At 44.9% G+C, this 23,580-nt stretch overlaps 1 protein-coding gene across 1 annotated transcript in view; it reads left to right on the forward strand.

Moving 5' to 3' along the window:
* Positions 1–23,580, forward strand: part of LOC144821566 (ATP-dependent RNA helicase homolog DQX1-like) — a 306,705-nt gene that overhangs the window by 189,217 nt on the left and 93,908 nt on the right. The window contains exons 3-5 of the mRNA XM_078678753.1: positions 9,232–9,425; positions 21,361–21,751; positions 23,021–23,269. Of these exons, the coding sequence (XP_078534879.1) occupies positions 9,232–9,425; positions 21,361–21,751; positions 23,021–23,269 (834 nt within the window). The remainder of the gene's footprint in view (positions 1–9,231; positions 9,426–21,360; positions 21,752–23,020; positions 23,270–23,580) is intronic.

Consider the following 23,580-nt stretch of genomic DNA (forward strand, 5'->3'; position numbering starts at 1 on the left):
TATCAATTAGACCAAGCTTAAAACAGTGTGAGTTGAATTAAAATGACACCAAAAAATTGTAGTTTTAAATTGAAGTTTGTAACGCGATATATTGAATAAAAGGCTTGTAAAAACGAGTAAATAAAGTAGAATTCAGCCGCAGGTGCAATCTTAGCACATAAACATTCAATTTCAGCCGCAGGTACAATCAATGTACATGTATTAAAATAAATTGAGCATAGTACATACCAGAATTTCAGCAAAATTAATAAAAATAGTGAGTTCAACACCGCTGAAATCCATGCTGCTTAGTGGTGATCCCATCCTCGTCGCCATATTTTGTTGAATAATCATGGAAATCCAATAAAGATGTGATGTAATTTATTAGCAGCATGGCAATCCATCCACAGGTAACAGAGTAGAGATACAACTGATTTCTCCAACAGTAACATATCAGTTCCACTAACATGTGGAATTCAGAACACTGTTGAAAGAAAACATGTCGCAGGCAGTGGCATGCGACAATGACCAAGCCACTTAAAGAAATATAACATGAAATAAGAATGCAACAGCATGGTAGTTTATAAAGCATAGCTCATAAAACCATTATCAGAGTGAGAGAAGGGGAACTTTAGTGCGTGTGATTGGCTGTGATAAACTGCTCGCTTACACGACCCAGGGGGGGGAGTTGTCCACGTGACCGCAGGGTGGAGGTGTGTGTATGTGACCACAGGGTGGAGGTGTGTGTATGTGACCACAGGGTGGAGGTGTGTGTATGTGGCCACAAGGTGGAGGTGTGTGTATGTGACCACAGGGTGGAGGTGTGTGTATGTGACCACAGGGTGGAGGTGTGTGTATGTGACCACAGGGTGGAGGTGTGTGTATGTGACCACAGGGTGGAGGTGTGTGTATGTGACCACAGGGTGGAGGTGTGTGTACGTGACCACAGGGTGGAGGTGTGTGTACGTGACCACAGGGTGGAGGTGTGTGTACGTGACCACAGGGTGGAGGTGTGTGTACGTGACCACAGGGTGGAGGTGTGTGTACGTGACCACAGGGTGGAGGTGTGTGTACGTGACCACAGGGTGGAGGTGTGTGTACGTGACCACAGGGTGGAGGTGTGTGTACGTGACCACAGGGTGGAGGTGTGTGTACGTGACCACAGGGTGGAGGTGTGTGTACGTGACCACAGGGTGGAGGCGTGTGTACGTTACCACAGGGTGGAAGTGTGTGTACGTGACCACAGGGTGGAGGTGTGTGTATGTGACCACAGGGTTTAGGTGTGTGGTCTGTGTACGTGACCTCAGGGTGGAGGTGTGTGTACGTGACCTCAGGGTGGAGGTGTGTGTACGTGACCTCAGGGTGGAGGTGTGTGTACGTGACCTCAGGGTGGAGGTGTGTGTACGTGACCTCAGGGTGGAGGTGTGTGTACGTGACCTCAGGGTGGAGGTGTGTGTACGTGACCTCAGGGTGGAGGTGTGTGTACGTGACCTCAGGGTGGAGGTGTGTGTACGTGACCTCAGGGTGGAGGTGTGTGTACGTGACCTCAGGGTGGAGGTGTGTGTACGTGTCCTCAGGGTGGAGGTGTGTGTACGTGACCTCAGGGTGGAGGTGTGTGTACATGACTGCAGGGTGGAGGTGTGTGGGGAAGGGATGGTGTGAGTACTCCAAAAGAGGCTTTCACCTTTGTTCATTTCTCTAACTACAGAAGACTACTTGTTTCAGACCAAATTTTGGTCTCAAAGTCAATTTCATGGGGGGATCATTCATTCATTAGTAGCAAGCATGCAGTGGAATAACTTATTAAAGACATGGACAACATAACTACAGTAGAAGAGTTCACATTCACTCTAAGGGGCACTGAGGACTACTTATACCTAGTTTGTCAAATATTTTTAAATCCAATCTAGAATTCTTGTTTGGCTGGCTTGGCTCTTGTCTGCCCAACATCTGTAGCAGCAGCTGTTTAATTCCGCAGGCTCATGCCGAGTCTGTGACTCTTGTTAGCTCACTATGTCTGAAAGCCCTTTGCACGTTAGTTCTTTAATGAGACACTTTTGTGCTATGGTTTCAGTGAAGGACCCTCCCTGCGTACTGTCTTATTGACAGGTTTGGCTCCTGTCCTTCCAATGCCACTTACTCAGCAGCTGTTTAAATCCGCGAGCTGTCGCGGAGCATTAGCAGCACAACATGGCATCTGCGTGACTCGATGGCGGTCGGACCAGGAACCCCTCTCGTCTGATGCTCCTCCCTCTCTCCCAGAATCACAGTTTTCGTTACTGTATGGGTGTAGTTTCTGGATCTAGCCATGTTTAATGTACACATCCCTTGACATATGTGATATCATATAATAACACAGCTCGACCGGCTGAAAGATATTCCCCAAGTAGCCCAGTAAAATCAAGTCCATAAAAAGTAGAATTGCCTAAACAACGAACCATTCTTGATAGTTTTGCCCCATTTATTATTGTCCCCCTGGACTAGAATGGTTCCTCTGGGACGATTGCACATATTAAGGACACACACCCCTTGTGTTGGTGAGCCATTAACATCTGAAGATCTATCACAGCCGAACTCACCAGCCTGAAAACATTTGTAGAAGCCAGTTCAGCCAGTTTTGCAGCGTGAATCTTTCTGGATTCACTATGCTGTGCATATTCCGCAATCTGGTGGTTGGGTCCGGAATCGTAGTCTTTTTTTTCTCTTTTTTTTCTTTTCTTTTGTCGTAGCCCAGGTGGGCGTCGACGTCCCACCATTTGGTGTACCAGCCTGAAAACATTTGTAGAAGCCATTTCAGCCAGATCCCTGGGTTTAGCTCTAAAGGATGCAGCTCTCCTGACATTTCTAGCGTCTACTCACCCATGAATGTTAATAAAACAGTACCTAACGTAGAGCAATATCCGCAGCCCCAGTACCGAGGGATTCTGCTAGGACTGATCCTGCATCATAACTCTGGACCTGGTCAGGACCAGTGGTTGATGCTCTGATTAATCCAATTTAAATGTTGCATATTCTCCCATTGGAATAGACCGACACCGATCATCTGATATTAAGATTCAACAACGAGAAGTATTCTAGGCTTCCCCAGTGCTCTACGTATAATTGTAAAAAGGCTCAACTTTAAAGTCTATTAAAAAAAAAAAAGGCAAATGTTCAGTTTGTGTAAGTTCAGAATGACCAAACTTGTCCATGAGTGAAGCAAAGGTTAAAAAAATATAAACATAGTTGCAGAGTGGATCCTTCCTTCAGCTTTATTGTATAAAGTTAATTAAAACTGATGCAAAATTAGAAATGAAAAGGCGTGCAAATAAGTAACTTAAACGATTAAAACCAGAAAAAAGTGTTTGGTGATTAAAAAAACTGTCATAAGAGTGAAGATTCCCTTCAACGCACAAGGCTTTGAGTGTTTATTCTGTTTTTTATTCGCGCTCCTTTAATCCCTTGGTTGGTGATCACCTTGTTGTGAGCCCCTTTTAATACCGTTGATACAAAATGAGAAAATCTAATGGATTCACTGGAAGTAACTCCAACCACGTCCAATTTAAGAACACGCCTCATGTTATCCACCTCCACGAGAACTGGTGTAAATGATGCAAAGAGTTGTCCAACCTCACCGGAGCGACCACTTGTTCATTTATTTTCTGATAATATTTCTGATCCTCTTAGCTTAACATCTATAAATTATTCTCTTATGTTGAAATCCTTTCCACTGTCCTTACCGTTTCATTTTTTTCAAGTGGTATTTAATCTGAAAGGTTTCCTTAGCTACTGGGTGGTACATTGATACATTTTGATTGTCAGTAACCTTTACAGCTTTATCTGTTTGCATATTGATTTAGAATGTCGGTGATGACCGCCATAGGATGTAATTGGACGTGGTTGATGTTCCTCAAGGTGAGCGACGTGGTCACCTTGTTGAAAACCCATAAAGGGTGGAACCGATTGTAGGAGCTGTAGTGTGCCCACTTCTATTTACCGTTTATCTCCGTAAGGTCAAGCGTGTGCCGCGAACGCGCGTGTCCTCATGAAACGGAAGTAGACGTATACCCCAAATCCAAGATAAATCTAAGCAAATCATATCATGAACACAGGAGGTTCTGTATTTGACCACCCCACAGAGCTGCAACCCCAGCATGCTCAATGATTCCTTGGTATTATTAGGATGTATTATAGATGGTTTAAAATCGTTACTACATTCAGATAGCATGTCTACTGTTCAGCTATATCAGTTTCCCACAAATGGGTATGCATGAAGATTGTCATTTGGCCGCTTTAATTCTATATTCCCTCCCTGCAGTACCCTCCTCAAAGGGTCACGCTAAACGTATCGGCCTGTTATTTAGGATTTATACCAAATGGTCAATGACACAGTTACACCCAACATAAGAGTGGAGTGCCATTTAAGTTACCACTTAATAGTAGTGATAAAGCAGCACATACCTTGTATTGTTTTTTGTATTTTCCCCCCTGTACAAAAATCCAAGCTAAAGGGACGAATGCATTCTGGATTACGTATACAGAAATAATGTAGAATTTTGGTTCTAGATTCTGACAAGATTTTTATTGCGGTTTGTCCGCCTCCCTTATTCCAGAATCTATTCTTTACAACAAATACAAAACAAAAAACCTATTGCCTATTTGATCTCTTCGATGCTTCCAAGAAACTGTTTGGTGAAATTATACTTCTGAGTAACGGGGCTGAGTCCGAGTAACGGGCTGAGTCCGAGTAACGGGGCTGAGGAAAGAAAGCTATTTCATCCCTTTGCAACCTAGGGGTTTTTGATCCTGATAATTAAGGCCGAAATGGGCATGATTTTGTGTATGAAAGTGGTCAAATCTGCGGACCAAAACAAACAAAAGCTATATATTTATTCTATCGACCTCACTAGTGCTCCGGATACTGTAGGTGGTATATTGCTTCCATCGACCTCTGTAGTGCTCTGGATATTGAAGGTGGTATATTGCTTCTATCGACCTCGCTAGTGCTTCGGATACCGTAGGTGGTATTTTGCTTCCATCGACCTCGCTAGTGCTTCAGATACTGTAGATTGTATATTGCTTCCATCGACCACGCTGGTGCTTTGGATACTGTAGGTGGTGTATTTCTTTTATCTTCCTCGCTAGTGCTCCAGATACTGTAGGTGGTATATTGCATCCATCAACCTCACTAGTGCTTCCATCGACCTCGCTAGTGCTTCGGATACTGTAGGTGGTATATTGCTTCCATCAACCTCTGTAGTGCTCTGGATATTGAAGGTGGTATATTGCTTCTATCGACCTCGCTAGTGCTCCGGATACTGTAGGTGGTATATTGCTTCCATCGACCTCTCTAGTGCTTCGGATACTGTAGTTGGTATATTGCTTCTATCGACCTCGCTAGTGCTCCGGATACTGTAGGTGGTATATTGCTTCCATCGACCTCTCTAGTGCTTCGGATACTGTAGGTGGTATATTGCTTTTATCGACCTCGCTAGTGCTCCGGATACTGTAGGTCGTATATTGCTTTTATCGACCTCGCTAGTGCTTTGGATACTATAGGTGGTGTATTGCTTCTATCGACCTCACTAGTGCTCCGGATACTGTAGGTGGTATATTGCTTCCATCGACCTCTCTAGTGCTTCGGATACTGTAGGTGGTATATTGCTTCTATCGACCTCGCTAGTGCTCCGGATACTGTAGGTGGTATATTGCTTCCATCGACCTCGCTAGTGCTTCAGATACTGTAGATTGTATATTGCTTCCATCGACCTCTCTAGTGCTTCGGATACTGTAGGTGGTATATTGCTTCTATCGACCTCGCTAGTGCTCCGGATACTGTAGGTGGTATATTGCTTCCATCGACCTCGCTAGTGCTTCAGATACTGTAGATTGTATATTGCTTCCATCGACCTCGCTAGTGCTTTGGATGCTATAGGTGGTATATTGCTTCTATCGACCTCGCTGGTGCTTTGGATACTATAGGTGGTGTATTGCTTCTATCGACCTCGCTAGTGCTCCGGATACTGTAGGTGGTATATTGCTTCCATCGACCTCTCTAGTGCTTCGGATACTGTAGGTGGTATATTGCTTCTATCGACCACGCTGGTGCTTTGGATACTGTAGGTGGTGTATTGCTTCTATCGACCTGGCTAGTGCTTTGGATACTGTAGGTGGTATATTTCTTTTATCTTCCTCGCTAGTGCTCCAGATACTGTAGGTGGTATATTGCATCCATCAACCTCACTAGTGCTTCCATCAACCTTGCTAGTGCTCCGGATACTGTAAATGGTATATTGCTTCCATCGACCTCGCCTAGTGCTCCTGATACTGTAGGTGGTATATTGTTTCTATCGACCTCGCTAGTGCTTCGTATACTATTGGTGGTATATTGCTTCCATCGACCTCGCTAGTGCTCTGGATACAGTCGGTGGTATATTGTTTCTAACGACCTCGCTAGTGCTTCGTATACTATAGGTGGTATATTGCTTCCATCGACCTCGCTAGTGCTCTGGATACAGTCGGTGGTATATTGCTTCTATCGACCTTGCTAGTGCTTTGTATACCATAGGTGGTATATTGCTTCTATCGACCTCGCTAGTGCTTTGGATACTGTAAGTGGTATATTGCTTCTATCGACCTCGCTAGTGCTTTGGCTACTGTAGGTGGTATATTGCTTCTATCGACCTCTCTAGTGCTCCTGATACTGTAGGTGGTATATTGCTTCCATCGTCCTCGCTAGTGCTTTGGATACTATACGTGCTATATTGCTTCTATCGAGCTCGCTAGTGCTCCGGATACTGTAGGTGGTGTTGCAGGGATTCTGCTCAGACACAGAGCTGTGCACAGAGACCCAGGACCTCAGTGAATTGTTGTGGTCAAAAAACTCCCCTCAGTACCTAGAACCCCTAACCGACTAGCATCATTGTCACATTAGCTCTTCGTCCTACAGCAAAGGAACCAATGATTAGACAACCCAGAACATGCGACTTAGGTTACTCTCAGGAATGGTGGGAATCAAGAACACTCTTTCATTATTTATTCTCATACGAGTCCATAACAGGAGTGAAAAGAGACACGGGAAAGTTTAAAATATTTATTTTAAACAAGTGCTGTAAGATGCAGTACTTTTGCTAACACAAGCAGACATATGATGAGAAATAATATGATCAGCATTTTTACAATTCCATAAAACACAAAAGGAGAAATCATATTACAAAGATAATGGAAACAGGTTTTGTAATGCCTAGTATCCACCCTCCCTAGCTAGGAACTAGGTTTTGTTAAATATAGACGGTCTCTTAGGCTTGAATAGGGGACCCCATACCTCCAAGATCAGTAAGAGTAAATCGCATCAGGATCTGCAACAGCTCTTTCTCTCTGGGAATCGTATTTCCTCCAAGGGCTTGAAATCCTGTCTACAGTGCAATATTAAAGGCGCCAGAATCTGTTAGTTGCATCTGCATGTATGTTATGTCTAAAACATGAGCCAATCAACCAGAACAACAACTACAGTGTTATGATAACCTGGGAGGCTTTAGCACTCGGTGTGCAGACTATGGTCACGATGTAAGTCTAGGGATGCAGAACACAAGCCATTCTCATGTGAAGCAATTCACACAGCCTAACTTACAACAGCTATATGCAGTGTCGTGTACAAAAACAGCAAAAGGTAAAATGGCGATTAAACTTCTAATAAGCCATGCTAACATAGCAATGTGTGCACATAAGGCCCTGTCATCACTACAGTGGTATATTGCTTCCATCGACCTTGCTAGTGCTCCAGACACTGTAGGTGGTATATTGCTTCTATCGGACTCGCTAGTGCTTTGGATACTATAGGTGGTATATTGCTTCTATCTACCTCGCTAGTGTTCCGGATACTGTAGGTGGTATATTGCTTCTATCGACCTCCGGATACTGTAGGTGGTATATTTTTTCTATCTACCTCGCCAGTGCTCCGGATACTGTAGGTGGTATTTTGCTTCTATCAACCTCACTAGTGCTTCGGATACTATAGGTGGTATATTGCTTCCATCGACCACGCTAGTGCTTCGGAGACTGTAGGGGAACTGAGTGTGGCTACTGAGAGGATGGTGGCAACCATCAATTGCCTTATTGAGGTTTATATTGCCACAGTACAGCACTGACCCTTCATGGAGTAGAGTGCTTCTTCAATCCATGGGTTCCTTGGCAGGGGTTGGGACCTCCCTATGACCAGCCTCTTTATCCCTGTGACCACGCATTCGTTCGAGGCTGTTCGGCTCGGCTTACCTCCCAGCGACAGTCACGCGCTCTGGTTTCCCACTAAAGATGTAGCGTTCAGTATTCACGCGCAGTCACATGGACTCCGCGATAGGTCATGAGACTAGAGGATCTAAAGTAACGGTATGTCCTCCTCGTTTGGCGGCTCTTTGTTGTTCTGCTTGAAAAATAAATGAAACTTTATCATTGGTAAGAAACAGAGAAGATCATTTGAAGTTAAGTTTGAGACCACAGTAAAACATCAGCGGCTGATTTTGCACATTCTAGTCGCTCCGTACAGATTTGCAAAAATCCTTTTACGTTTTTATTTCAGAGCCAAACTGGGCCCCAAGGGGCGCTGATTTTAGTTTTCATATTGATGTTTTACCAATTGGGTTAATCATTATTGGCTAATTAATAAGGAAGGTGAAATTGATCTGTTAGTTGTGTCACTGTTTAGTGCAGGATTTTAAAGTGTTTTTTTTTTTGGTTTGGCCTTCTCTGAAAGTGTTCGGAAACTTTTTTCTAATACCCATGTTTGTGAAACGAAATCTATATACAAAGAGACATGCAATTTTTTTGTTGTATTCAGCGAATTTGATTACTCTTTAAAATCGACTTTTCCTATATTTTAATTGTTTTAAAATGCCTGACCTTTTTAAATGCTAATATTTGAATAGCTCTGTGGAACAATATCTAGATTTATTAAATAACAAAATGTAGATGTATAGGCTACAGCTACTTGCAGGTTTTACACCTCCATTTATCCTGAACTAGTTATGTATCAATATAATTTTTTACCTACTACTTGGTAACCTTCTTTCTTAGTCCTACTTTAACTAGACTTGTGCTGTGAAATGATAATACGCTGTTGTGTGTCGAATAATTAGGCCCCCAGTGCAGAACTGTGCCTAATGACCCTGAGCCTAGATTTTGTTATCCAGTGCTTTTTGTTGCTGGAGATGGGGGCAGTTGCTGTCCTCTCTTGTGAAGGCTCAGTTAGTTTGCCCTACTCTCTTCGTTGTTTTGTAGATTCCGCAGTGGTGTGCCGAGTACGCCTTGTCGATGCAGTACATTCACGGGTTGGTTGCCTGCACACAGCCGCACAGCCTCGCCGCGCTCAGCTTGGTGCTACGTGTAGCCGATGAGATGGACCTCAACTTGGGTCATGAGGTGGGCTTCTGTGTCCCCTTCGAAGACTGCTGCACCGGGGAGACGATTCTCAGGTGAGTGTCACTTGGCTGTAGCTTCCTTTTTTGTTCGATGCCAAATCTCTCCCCTTCCCCTTTTGAGTCCTTTCTTGATTGAGTGTGTGCCAGATAGTGCAGCTAATCACCCATGAGGGTATCGAGGGGCTGTCCATGGACACGGGGAGATTAACTGATTGGCCCAGAATGATGGGATGTTTAGCCGATGCCGAGATGCGAACCCCAGCTCCTGAGTCTGCAGTTCTGTCCGCTGCGCCACTTCCTCGCCCTCTACCCTCATGAAGCCTATTTTCTGTTCCAAAATACTCCAGCCATGGCTCCTTGGCAACTTCCTCTAGCTCCTGCCTACTCTCTGACCCTGCCCACACCCTCCACCACTTTATTGCACCCTATCCTCTTGCTTACAGCTCAGCATCTTTGTTGCTAGGTTTATAGTATGTAATTCACTCTATAATATTTAATCTAGTATTCGGCTCTGATACCTGCAATCATCTAGAAATACTCACCAATGTATTTTCTATGTTGGATGAAGCCCACCTCATTTTTTCTGATGGACCCCTCGATCTGTTTCCTATCCCCAGGCTAGATCCACAAACTTTGCAGGAGTACTCCCGCGTCCACAGCTGGCGCTAGCTTCATCTTGAGATGAGTTGTCACATGGATGTGATGTCACTAGAGCCGTGAAGCACCCCTCAAGATACCCTCCCATAAATGCCCTTTTTCTGTGCGTCCTTCAGGGCAGATCCAGAGATTCACTCCATCCAGAGATTCACTCCATAAGTATGGATAGCTCCCCACAAAGAGTCAGGCTTTAAGCCATGTCCTAGAGCGATGTCCACGTCCAACCCCTATGGGATCTGTTTTTGGTGCTTGATGCCAAAGCATAACTCCAGGTCATGAGATAAGCGCAACTTCATGCACTCAAAGGCTGCTTAGGAGTGGGAGGCAAACTCTTCATGCTAAGTGTAATGAGCAGTGTGCTTGGCATGGGTAGCCCATGAGGTCTCCATCACAGTAAGCCTTCAAAAGTAATTGCAGGAAATGGAGAGAAAACACAAGAGGAAAAAAAGATGGGACGATGACTGTCTCAGGCACTGTTGCCACCCAATGGGATGCCTCCATGACTCATCCCACCTTCAGTTGGTACCTCCTCTGAGCTGGAGCTGGTGGGCATCACTGATGCTGGTGGGCATCACTCGGGGTAAAGAACTTCTTCCATCCCCGGCTCCGGTCCCGTTCATGGCTCCGTTCCCAGGTCGAACCCAGTGTTTCCTATGACCTACCCAGAATTTACAAAGCAATTCCATTTAATAAGGTCCCATTGGAGCCAATAAAAGCTGTTTGGGACAAACCCACGTCTGCCTCTGCTCTAAATAGGCTGATTGCCCACTGATGCAGGCTGTTGCCTGGGAATCATGATTTTTGTCCAAATGACCCTCTCCTGGAAACCTGGTTGTGCCAGCATCCTTCTTCTCCAAGTAGAACTATGGAGCATTTTCAAATGCATGTCAGATAGTCAAAAAAGTTGGAGGTTTTGTACAGCAAAAATATGCGCTTTGCGGATACTGGTTCTACATTCCATGAATGTCACAAACCTGCTTGCCAGGTATACCCTGTTATAGAAAAAATGGTCCCAGACATTAATTTAACTTACGCATTAGTCAGAACACAAATAAATTCATCTCTTCACTGTAGATTACCATTTGAATGAATCCTTTAGGAATATAACACCCAATAAACAAACTTGAGCCCAAGATAATTTTGTTGAAGCAGAAAAACACAATTGAAACAGAACAAAATGTATCCAGTATATCAGAATTTATCGTATTTACTCTGCGAATTGCAAAAAAAATTTGATATTTACAATATATAAAAAAGCAATTATTTACAAACAAGGGTTCATTTTATCACGATTATAAGTGCACAGAGAAAGAGTGAAAGTACGTGCTCTTGTGTAAGAAATTGACCAAGGGGGTCAGTGAAAGAGTAGAAGTACATTAACTTTCTTTAAACCACACTTAAGATAGAAATCCTTAAAGTGGTAGACATGAGCCTGCCCTCGCTGTCATTTTTCAGCGGAAAATGTCCTTTCTTGCTACTGACAAATCATGAATGTCCTCAAAATTCAAATCAATAACACCAAAGGCAAGGGGAGGGGGAGGGGGAAGGTAACAATATAGGTACAGGCTCCAAAGGATAAAGTCGACGTTTCGACCCAAAAATAAACAGGGTAGCTGTTATCCTCAGGCATGGGTCTTCATCAGGACATGGGGGGATAGGGGCGGGGGGACCAAGAACTCAATGTGCACGAAAAAATGACCCCAATCGTGGGCACCCAACAATGGTGTGCCCCTGGTGCGTTATCAATCAGCACCCCAAATCGTCAGAAAATTCAGTTCCAACGTAATCCAGCCGCACCTCGATTTTTAAACATTCCTAGTATTGCCCTCATGATTTGATAGATGTCGCTTAGTTTCCAGTATGGTAGGCGAAAAAGTTCTAAACACCCCCTCGAGTGCCAGACTCCAAACGTACTCTCCTCTTCAAAGAGCCGAAAAGGCGGGCAGGAACACGAAAGCCGTGTCCACGCTTAGTATCCAGTATGGTAGGCGAAAAAGTTCTAAACACCCCCTCGAGTGCCAGACTCCAAACGTACTCTCCTCTTCAAAGAGCCGAAAAAGCAGGCATACCCTGGCACTCTAGGAGGCAGTGGTGGTTCTCAGTCTACCATGCCACCTAAAAGAAAACTTAGCAGAGATGTTCAGAATTGATCCAGGCAGATCCTAAGTGGTGAGGGCCATGGGATCTTGTGTTGTTCTTTGTAGGCATTCCTGGGTATGGCCAATGGGCTTCTCAGGTGACACACAAGCTAACCTGATGGACATGTGTTGTGATAAATGTATTTGAAAACAGGACCAGAGCGTTGCTTTCCCTTTGCCAGTCAGCGGGTAACTGACTCAGATGCATTTTTTTCCCCTGCATCTCTGAAGCCGGCATTTAATGTCTGCAACCCAGGAACACGGACCTAGCACAACCCTATATCTGGGATTTGGGGCTCGCGGCTGCGGCTCACTTCCCATCACTGGATGGGTCTCGCTAATACTGCGCCATTACCTTTGACGCTCCAAGCAGTCCGGTTCCCCTACACCTCTGATTGTATTTTTCTTGGTCTGGCTGTTCACCATTTGTGCCCTCAGTTCCATATTTGTTACTATCCATGCGGGAGTTGCCACATTTATTACAGGCAATTGCACACAGGCATGCTTATTCTAAATGTTCTGATGATCCATTTATTGTATGTATGGATCGAAACGCCGTCGACACCCGATACATTTTATACAGGGAGAGGTGTGGCACCGCGGCCAGGGCGACTGACGCTGGGGATCAGGGTGCGATCCCCGGCAGGTTAGCCCAGCACCATGTGACTCTGGGCAATAGCTCGCTTAATCTTCTCGACGGCCCCCAACGCCTAGAGACCCTTACGGGTGATTGTGCGCTTTACAAATGTGGATTATTATACACTGCTCTAAATTGTCATTTCATGTGTAAAGGTGTTCTTGCAATTTGTTTGTTACATTGAAAATTGTGTGTTTAACAAACCTGCAGCTTTACCTGAGCCTTTTGTGTTCTTCATTGTTTGTCCCTCTTGGTTTAGATAGATGCAGGCTTGTGTGCCACTCGCAAATTCTTGTCTGTATTGTTCCTATTCAAATTTAAAACATTATATATCTGACCTCTGACCGGCTGGACAAGTTATACAAATATAATACTGACTGAGTCTATATTAATATCCCCCCTTTTTACTGTTGTTTCTCTAGGGACCACTGGTCTTAAAAATAACGCACGTGGAATCACACAACATTTCACATTGAGTATTCCATAGCTTCAGTCCACAAAAGCTAAAGAAAGATCACAAGAAATCTACCTTCCTTATTACACAAATAAAGCAAAACACAGGAGGGTTTACTTCACATACTCTTGAGGATACTTAGATACTCTGTGTTCTGTGTACCCTTGCATACTTAATGGCCACACTACTTCACAACCCTGCGGGTGCTGGATCTTTCTTACTACTTTCAACAGAACCCTGGTGATCTGTATGTGGGCGCAGCATCAGGAGAAACTCCAACATGGTCCACATCTCGGAGGGCACTGCAAAAGATCTGCAGTGGTGGTTAACAAACTGCATTTAGGACAGCAGCAGACCCCTCTCCCTTCCCCAATCCGATCTGACAGTAGTGTCAGATGCGTCACTCCTGGGCTGGGGCGGCAATCTGGGAGATGTGGAGATCAGAGGACTCTGATGTGCAGTCCGGATTCTGCCGGAGACCAGTCTGTTGTAGCTTTGAGCGATTCAGCTGGCATTAAAAGCCTTTCTACCCTCCATCAAGGGAAGGCTGGTGCAGGTGTTCACGGACAACAACACCGCCATGTGGTACTGCAACAAACAGCGTGGGGTGGGGTCGTGGACCGTTTTTGTCAAGAGGCCCTTGGCACAGGGGCGGTTTCTCCATTAGGGCTTTGGGGCGGAGCCCTGCTGAAATTCTTACAGATTCCATGCATAAATAATAAATGGATAGATTTTAATAAATAAATGTATTTAAGCCTGGGCTGTCTGTCTCAGGCTTCCTGCTCCGCCTCACTCTGAAGCAGGCGATGCAAGCCAGGCAGTCATTTTTGAACGCAGGCAGGGCTTACTGTTCAAAAGCCCGTCTCTGCTATTGAAGTCCATGATAGTATGTCCACTGTAGGCTAGTGACGCTTTTAGCTTCACAATATTGGGCGTTGGAGGCTTCTTCCTTGTGTGATGCCTGACGTCCATCCCTCCTAGGCACAGGTCCACCCTTTTCAGTTCATCATACTAGGAGGTGGGGAAGGCAGCCTCTTTGCCTCCCCAAGCAGAAAGCAGGCACTTGGGGATTTCAATCTTTTTTCAACAGACCAAGGAGAGGCAGTGCCTGTCCGTTTATTATTTTCAAAAATATTCTGGGAATTATTAGCGCCAAGGGCATTCTGTCAGGTGTAACTTTGTTTTGATTTCGCTTTCCCTCCTCTTCCAAGATTCTTGAGGCAGTGGACTGATGAATTTCCATGTTGCAGGAGCTAAATTAACTGTTACTGGGGTCCTTGGTTTCCATTACACAATCCTGACAGCAAAGCTGGTAATCTGATTTGTGACTGGGAAACCAAAGAGCAGAAACTGCAGCGTTACAGCAGACACATTTCAATAGAACGTTTCCAAGGCCTACAGAAATCATTCTAAAAAGCTCAATCCAGAATGCAAGACCTTTTCATGTGCTAACTTGTGGTTGCTGAGTTTTGTGGCATGCTGTTAAATTAATAGCAATGAGGTGAAACTTTTGGACACTCAATACTATTGTGCTTTAAATGTCTAAAATAGTAAAACTATAATGCCAAAAGTGTTGCATTACGCTGCATAATTTGCCTTTTCACGCCACATGATTCAATCAATGCTGCCACATAAATTGGTTCTCTTTTGCCATATAATTGGGGACGAACATTTGTTAACCCTTCCACAGCCAGTGCTCACATTAATGTTGCAGTTGGTGGATTTTGGTCACTTCACATCAAGCCAGCATCTTCTGCAGTGTTAAACATGCTCAAAGTGGGAGCAATCGCCTTTTTAAAATAAGCATTTGCAATACTGCCGACATAAGCTTAACGCATCTGCAGCTCGGATGCACAACATGCGGATGCTGTTTTTAAAATCAGGAAGTGCTCAAAATGTAATATTCAAACGCCCTACTACCCAGGCAATGGAAGAGAAAAGGAGGCGCAGTCACCCCAGCAGCCAAGGTCTTGCTTGTCAGCAAGAAGTCCTTGCTCAAAATATTTGGACACAGCCTGAAACAAAATGATGAGACAGATGTGTGCTTTCTTTTGTCCATTGTCTTACAGCAGAGTTGTGGAAATTGTAAGAGAATTTTAAGCCACTTAAAACACATCAATATTGGAAGATTCTTTCCTATATATGGAGACGCCATTTAGTAGCTCATGAAGGCTTTGTGTGTTGCTTTCTGGTACTTATAGTTTTCATTCTGTCAGCTTAAACATGTACCTACACATGCTATGGCTCTGATTACAAGTTGTATGAAGTGAAAATCCTATATGTTCATCCAGCTTCATGTTTTTTCCCATATTGTGAAATACAGTCCGAAGCAGGACTGAACATCAATCCCTTGAGCAGTTGATCCAAATATCTGAGTCTAGTGCAAAGAGAGACATATGAGCTTATAGTAAAGACAGTTATCGGCTGTATGGTGATAAAACTGGTCCTGACTTCATCCCCTTAACATTAATGCCAAAAACATGGATTGATTTACGAATAATGAATATTAAAAATGTTAAGGTAATGCACGTTAGTGATGTAGCTCATCTTCTATTTCACGCTTTGCTTAATCTTGCATTCCCAAGTGTTGGCTATTGCATCATGTTGTGTTTCTGTATTTTTTCAGTACATGTTGGTACTCTTGCTTACTGCATACTTTGAGTCCAGCCAGGAGTTTGAGGGGCTTTGACTCAGATCTTTGTTGCTAAAGCTGAAGGCAAAGCAAAGTGCCTGTCGTGGGTTGGCCTCTCTGCAGAACACACAGAATAGTCATGTATTCCACTTGCATTTGAAATTTTGTAGAAATGTGTGTGAATAGGGAACACTAATATCAAAATATTTACAAGGCAAAAGTAAAGGGGTCGGTGCTCACCAAAGCCTGGTTATTTTCTTCCAAAGTTGATGCTGCATGCAGTGCAAGACACTGGGCAAGCTTACACTTCAATGGGCTGAAGTTGTTGCGCTGTACAATTTGCACATTGCAGTAATTGTTGAACATATTAATTCATTAATATAGGGGGCAGTTATTATTGTGTTTAATATTTCAAGACTATACATTCCCACTGCTTTATAAGCCTTGCTTTTTCACGAATTCCTTTTCTTTAAAATGCACCATTTGCCATCTTTTTAAAATTATTTACTGGGAGGACCCACCCTGGACCCCATGTTTGCCCATTAAGCGTGCTTGTGTTGCACGTTACATAAGTCATACCCAAGTTTTGCGCCTCACCACTTTCAAATGTCACCAGCCGCCACTGCCTGCATCTCTAGATATGACTGGAATGCCAGGACATTTCCCTGGTGGTTCAACACCTGGTAGGCTCTCAGTTCCAGGGTGGACAAACTCAGCCAAAAATGCCTTGCGGCTCTCGAGTGACTTCTCCCTCTGGAGGTGGTGCAAGGTCTCTTTCAGGAGTTAGGAGAACCTTAGTTTGATCTGTTAACCACCACAGAGAACACGCAATGTCCGCAGTTTTGCTCACTGGAGTTGCAAGTGTCTCTTGCTCTGAAACACTTTTCCTGGAGCTCAGGACTCCTGTACACCTTTCTGCCCATACCACTCCTGCCCAGAGTTCGCAAGGAGATCAGCAACCACTAGGCCCAAGTCATCCTTGTGGCTCCGTCCTAGGCTCCAAGCACTTGGTATCCTGTGCTGTTGAGCATGGCTGTTGATCCTATGAACAGGCTGCCCCTTTAGGGGGATCTTCTGTCGCAGAGCAGGGATGGGTTTTCCAGCGGCACCTTGTCAACGCTCCCCCTTTATGCATGGAAATTATCTTGGAAGCTCGGCATCCTCCTCCAAAACGGTATACGCCGACGGTTGGAATACGTTTGTGGCATGGTTTGGAGAGGAACTGGTTGACTCCTTATCTGCCCCCATTTTCCAAATTCTTTTGTTCATCCTTACCCTGGCCCAGCAGGATCCCCTATTGACCACTTTCAAGGGTTATTAATCTACCGTCTAAGCTTTTCTGTGGCAGCCGGATTAGCCTTCTCTCTTCAAGTCCCCTATTGTAAATAGGTTCCTTAAACGTCTGCGCCACATGCTTCCCCCAACTCCCATTGTCACGCCTCAATGGGACCTTAACTTCATTCTTACTTAATTGTTGTGAACTCCCTTTGAGACACTTCATTCTTGTCCTCTTAGGCTCCTCACCATCAAAACGGCCTTTCTGGTGGCAATTACACCTGAGGGTCAGCTAGCTACAGACACAGTCCTCCCAGCCTCCTTAGATTCTGTTTTTCCCTGACGAACTGGTCCTTCAAAAATGAGCATCCTTCTTGCCATAAGGTAGTCACCAAGTTCCACATAGGCCAGTCCATCACTTTGTCTTCCTTTTACTCTTGCCTGATCCCTTTAAGGAAGGGGAGAGACTCCACCGGCTGGACCCAAATAGAGCGTTTTCGTTGTACCTTAAACGCACAAAACAGTTTTGGTTGGGTGATCAAATCTTCGTGGGGTATGTCGGGCCAAGAAAGGGAAGGTCGTGTGGAAACGGACCATCTCCCAAAGGATCGTACTCTGCATTCAAATCTGCTATGCACTGGCCAAGAAGCAACCTCCAGAGGGTTTGCATGCTCATTCCACCAAAGCAAAGGCTGTGACCACCACGTTACCACATGAAGTCGAGCTCCTGGACATATACCAAGCATCAAAGTGGACTTCTCTGCACACATTCACTAAGCACTACTGTCTGGACAGTCAGATCCGCTGGGATGGGCACTTTGCCCTTTCGGTCCTGCAGTACTTTTTGGTGTGAAATTGTTTCGCAGATCCACCTCCAGGGAGATGTATCGCTTGGGTATCTATTCTAAGGTAAGGATCTGCGGCTAGAAGAATCTAACAAATGAACAAATTGCTTACCTTTCATAAAGCCTTATATGGTAGAGAGACTGTCTAGCTGCAGGTTCCTTACCGACCCACTCGTCCTCCACGCTCTGTAAATGGATTTCTATGGGCAGAGCTGTTCCCCTTTCAGGGCCCTAGTTTTACACTCTAGTGGTCGGTGTTCTCCGTGGCTTCACGCTCCTGCTGTGGAAAGTCACATCAGCTCGCTGGAGTGGTGCCTATACAGGCGCCTCGCACATCATGGATGATACCAACCACACCATGCAGAGCCGAATGATGGCGCTTACTGGCACGCAGAAGTACTGGTCATGAAAATTTCCAGATCCAGTCGGATGCCTGGGGAAAATTCAAATGTAAGGAATCTGCCGTTAAATATTCTCTACCTGATAAGGTGTTATCGAAGGTAAGTAACTGGTTCATCACTCACTCTCGCCCTTCTTTTTTCACTGGACAGTAAAGCCTCCTTATCACTATTTCCAAATCAGGAAGGTGGGACAAACCATCTGCTTGGATATTCTTCCACACCTGGATGTATTATATGGTGCAGCTATATTCTTGTAAGCATTCTTTCATCCTGGCCAACCTTGCATAACTCCTAACCAACATGTCTTGAAAATACAATCTTCATTAGAGGTTTGAGATTCGTACGAAGTACGGTCTGGACACCACACACATAGGTCCTAACCTACTCTACCCCCCAAGCTGCTGCCAAAGCGCCTCTCTTGATGACTGCATGCAGTTTATAATCTGTGGTCTCTATAGAACAGGACCTAGCAGTAACTTGACGTTGTACATGTTGGTATGCAGGTTGGATACAGTTAACCAGGTTTGTCCTAGTCAAAGAATTTACCTTCTGTCTTTAGTCCGTTATGCCCCACTCCACCACAGGGAACTCACTTCTAAAGCCCCCCAGAAGCTTAGGGAGACACGTAGCGATTCATAGGGTGGCAGGCAGAGGTCAACATGAGAGTCCAGTCCAGGTCCAGTTGCCAATGGTAAGCTGGGCAATTGCAGGAAAAGGGCCTCTTGTAGTTTGTTGTGTTCCTGTGACTTTAACAGGTCACCTTTATGACCCTTGAAGTCCACTTGTTTATCCTGGGTACAAGAGAGAGCAGGTCCAGTCCTCCAGGGCTCCGGTTGCAGACAACAGGTTCAATCCTCTTCTGATCTTCCTCAGGTCCAGGAGTGTTCTAAAGTGAAGGCCTAGAGGTGCCAAACGTATGCCTGGCATGAGCTAATGGTTAGCATTCTGTTCCCCTCTTTTGAAGTATGCCCCAAATGTTATATGTAAACCCAGCAGACCTGTCAAACAGGCAACAACACTGTAATGTCACAGAGTCTCACTGTCATTGAGGCCTGACTGGCTGGCAGGACAATAGAAGGAACCTGCCTAAGTGTCATTTGCTGTGACAAGAGAGTTCTCTTTGAAGTAGGCCCCGAGTGTCATATGAAAAAAACCAGCAGCCCTGTCAAGCAGGATGTGACACTCAAGCATGACTTGACAATTTTATGTCAAAGAGCATCTTGCCAGCCTCCCCTTCATATTCTATCAAGGTCAGATGTGCTATCTCTACCCACTCATGTCAGCCAACTGTTTGCTCTTGGGAGCAGTTCACACTGCACCGGAAGCGAGCCATTAGCTGCCAGGTGCGTTGAAATCCACTGACCAGCTTTAGGCAGGCAAAAGGTAATGTTTCTAAAATACCTATTCTGTAATAGTTAGACAAAATTTGACTTTGCCATTAAATTAGATTTTGTTTAGCTATTAAAGAGTCTTGAAATATTACTCTAGCTGTTTCCTAAGCAGATAGAACTTTTATTAATCTTAATACTGTATCCCAAAGCTTTCCTATGGCACAGCTAACCCTTCTAGGGTGTGAATAATATTTTGGGCCTTTTAACTGTAAGGGCATGTTTAACATTACACCTTCACATGCCCTACTCTGATATACTATGTACCATCCATTAGTGGGCAATACGGCCTACTTAGGGGTGACGTACTAATATTTAAAAGTAAGGTTTGGGCCTGTCAAAAGTAAGAAGTTCTTCTGACAGGTTGAATTTGCAGTTTAGACCTGCACAGCCAGACTACTCATGGGAGGCCTGCAGTCGTGTTTGCATTGTCAGTAAATAAAACCCCTGTGGCAAACGTGGTCTATTGGTCACTATATGGAAATCTGAGTCAAGGGAAGCCCTTTTGCCCACCACCAACAACGGCCACAGTAGTTACGATGTCTCCAACCTAGGTTTGGGTGTGCATTTGACGGAATTGGAGATCCGGGATCTCTGGTCTAAAGTAGAGCAAAACTTGCACATCAGTTTCCTCGGGCTGAGTGCAGTCTGCCTAAATTGATTCTTCTGTCCAGTAGTCATACTCGCCCAGGAATCAAATCTACCCAACTGTAGCAAGAAGCGATGGAGCATACAGAGAAGCATCAACATCTGATTAAGTCTAGCATAGTTGTTGTTCAAGCCTTGGGGAGAAAATCACCTCAAAATGATACAATCCTTGTTTTCTGTACTTTGAACATGGATGTTACTTCATCTCTCGTGTTGTCTCCAAAACACAGCGGCAGTGTTTAAAAAGAGGCACCATAGGCTGCGTTGATGGAAACCCTGAAGTTTGACCCCTGCGTTGATGGAAGTCCTAAAAGCCAATCCACACAATCAGCGACCATAACTGCCTGATCCCAGTGGAACTTCTGGAGAAAAACAAATTGGAAAGCTTCATTGGTTCTATTTGGTCTTAAAACTGAGGAGTAAAGTTACAGCAATATTATTGAAAAGACAACACGCAGCCTATCCAAAAAAGGTAAACAACCTGTCTTGCCTGTGCTGCCATCTTTAAGTGACCACTTAGCATAGTCCTGTGACAGTCAGAGGTCTGATGATGCTAACTGACTCTAGGTTCCGACACTCCTGGCGAATAACCTCTCCACCATCATTAGGTAACAACACAGAGCATGATTCATCCTAGAATGAGTTCACAGTCAGGGTTTTAGTTAATAGTCTTAGGTTAGTAGTTTCTCACTAGATGTTAAGGTTATGTCATAACAAATAGGGCTGTCTCAGTTTGTTGCCTCTTGCTAAATGCTTGAGGATGTGCCAGAGGATTGTACCAAGCAATTGTTTCTGTAATCTATTTTAGGATGTTAACAGACCCTCCCAAATGTCCTATAGAAGATCTAGACTTTATATTTGTGCATTGTTTGTTTAAGTTTCCATAGTGTGCCATGCTAACATCTCCCTTCCAGGTACCTCTCAGATGATATGCTGCTGAATGAGATGATGTCGGACCCTCTGTTACACCAATACGGGTTGATCGTGATCGACGAGGTGCAAGAGCGCACCGTGGCGACGGACGTGCTGCTTGGTCTGCTGAAGGACGTGCTACGACAGCGCCCGGATCTGAAAATTGTGATCATCTCTGCACCAGCGCTGGAGCCCCGGTTGCGTGCCTTCTGTGGTGAGGACGCCCCAGTGGTGCATGTGCCATGGACTGAGGAGGGTCCACCTCCCGAAGTAGAGGTGGTGTACAAAGACCCTCAGGCCCGGGACCGTGTTTCTTCTGCATGTCAGATGGTGCTGGACATCCACAGGAAGCAGGAAGCGGGGGACATCATGGTGTTCCTGGCCAGCGAAAAGGTACGTCTCTGCAATCTTCAGTCTGTGGTATACTAGTTAAGAGCAGGTCATGGTGTCCTCTCTCACGATCCTGTGCTACAAGGGAAGATACTCCCCAAGGGAAGGTACTCCTCCAACGTATTCAATCACGTCTCTGGTGCAAAGGCGTTAACTATTTCACCCAACTCCACAAAGCTGGGCTTCCGCTGCATGTTCTAGGCTACCTTTAACTTGGGGTTGTCGGATGTCGTTAGGTACAAGAACTTGCGCACTGTTTCGTTGAAAATTGCAGATGGTTACACCGCAGCCGAGGCAGAAAGTTGTTTAAAATGATCAAAACAGAAGTTAAACCAATATAGAAAAAAAATGTGTATACTTACTAACGGGGTCCGACAAAATGAAACAAAAGGTAATGAATCCGTGATCAATGAAGGTTCCATGTCACGTTGAAATTAATCACATTTGCTAGAAATGCTCTTTATGATTCTCTTCAGTGACTTTAATTATATCAGTTTGTATCATTGGAACATGCACATCCTAACCCAACTCCAGACTCGCCAAGCTGGGATAAAATTATATATTCCCATCCCTGACCTTGCATTGACTACCCTCATTTATGACCTCCTCCTGCCCTGCTCAGCCAAGCCCTAGATTGTTATACATCTTAGAGCTTCATTTTTTTTTTTTTATTTTTTTTTTTTACACTTGTCTGGCGTACAGCTACCCAAAAAGGGTTTCCCGGCGCCGACGACAATTGGTTGAGCAGTGGTATGAGATGTGCATACTCTATAGAGTTATTTCTGGAAAAGCCAAGTCTTAATGTTCTTCCTAAACCTGGCATAATTTTCCTCTTTGTGAATGTGGGTGGGGGGAGGGGGGGGGAGTGTATTCCAGAGAGTAGGCCCTAGGACAGAGAAGGACCTTCCTCCCATTCTTGCCAATCTGAACCTGGGGACCACAAAATTTGATTGATTTCATCTGGTTGGCTTGCTTCTCTCTCTAGCTTTTCGTGGGAGTTGGGTATGAAAGAATAGATTCTTTATCTTCACTGATCCTGGTTAATTAACCGCATGCGTGCGGGCGGAATTCCGCTCGTACGCGGAGTTTTGCAAAAGCGCATGTTACGTGACGAGCTGGGCTCGTCGTCAGCGTAGCAGGAGGCTACCTCATGACGAGCCCAGCTAGTCATCAGCGTGGAAGGGGTTAAGGAAGTCATCCAGATCACAGGATGAGGGGACAGCAGTGACATGGTTTATTTAACTTGTCTTTATTCACCTTCGCATCCAACAGGAGGTCAGGGACTGCTGTGACGCCATCAGGACCGAGGGGGTGGCCCTCAACCCTGTGCTCGGGGAGCTGCTTCCGATACCACTTCATCGGGGCTCCGGATGCTCTGCCCAGAAGGTATATGAGCCGCTGCCGGAGCGAGGAGAAGGTGGCTACCGACGGAAGGTGGTCATCACTGACCCGCTGGCCGATTCCTCCTTTTCCCTGCAAACGCTGCATTATGTCATCGACACTGGAGTAGAACTGAAAAATGTGAGTATAGTGGAGGGGCGTACGCTGACCAGGACAAGGGAGCTTTATCATCAGGCTTGGGTCTTTTATCGGAGTACTTGTCACACTGCTTTGGTTTAGTCCTTTATTATTTTCTCTTGTGAACGTGGGAAGCCAAGATTCTTTACTATTCGCTCAGTGCTTGAGATTGCCACTTCGAATCATGGCGACTAACCAATACTATGCCCTGCGGATAGCCTCCTGTCCCCCACTGCCCTTTCCTGACTATTTCATTGGCAGACTGGTCTGTTGCTAACTTGCAAGATCACATTAACTCTATCGCTGTGTAGTTC

The sequence above is a fragment of the Lissotriton helveticus genome, chromosome 2_2 (genome assembly GCF_964261635.1).
Source record: "Lissotriton helveticus chromosome 2_2, aLisHel1.1, whole genome shotgun sequence".
Classification (NCBI taxonomy): Eukaryota; Metazoa; Chordata; class Amphibia; order Caudata; family Salamandridae; genus Lissotriton; species Lissotriton helveticus.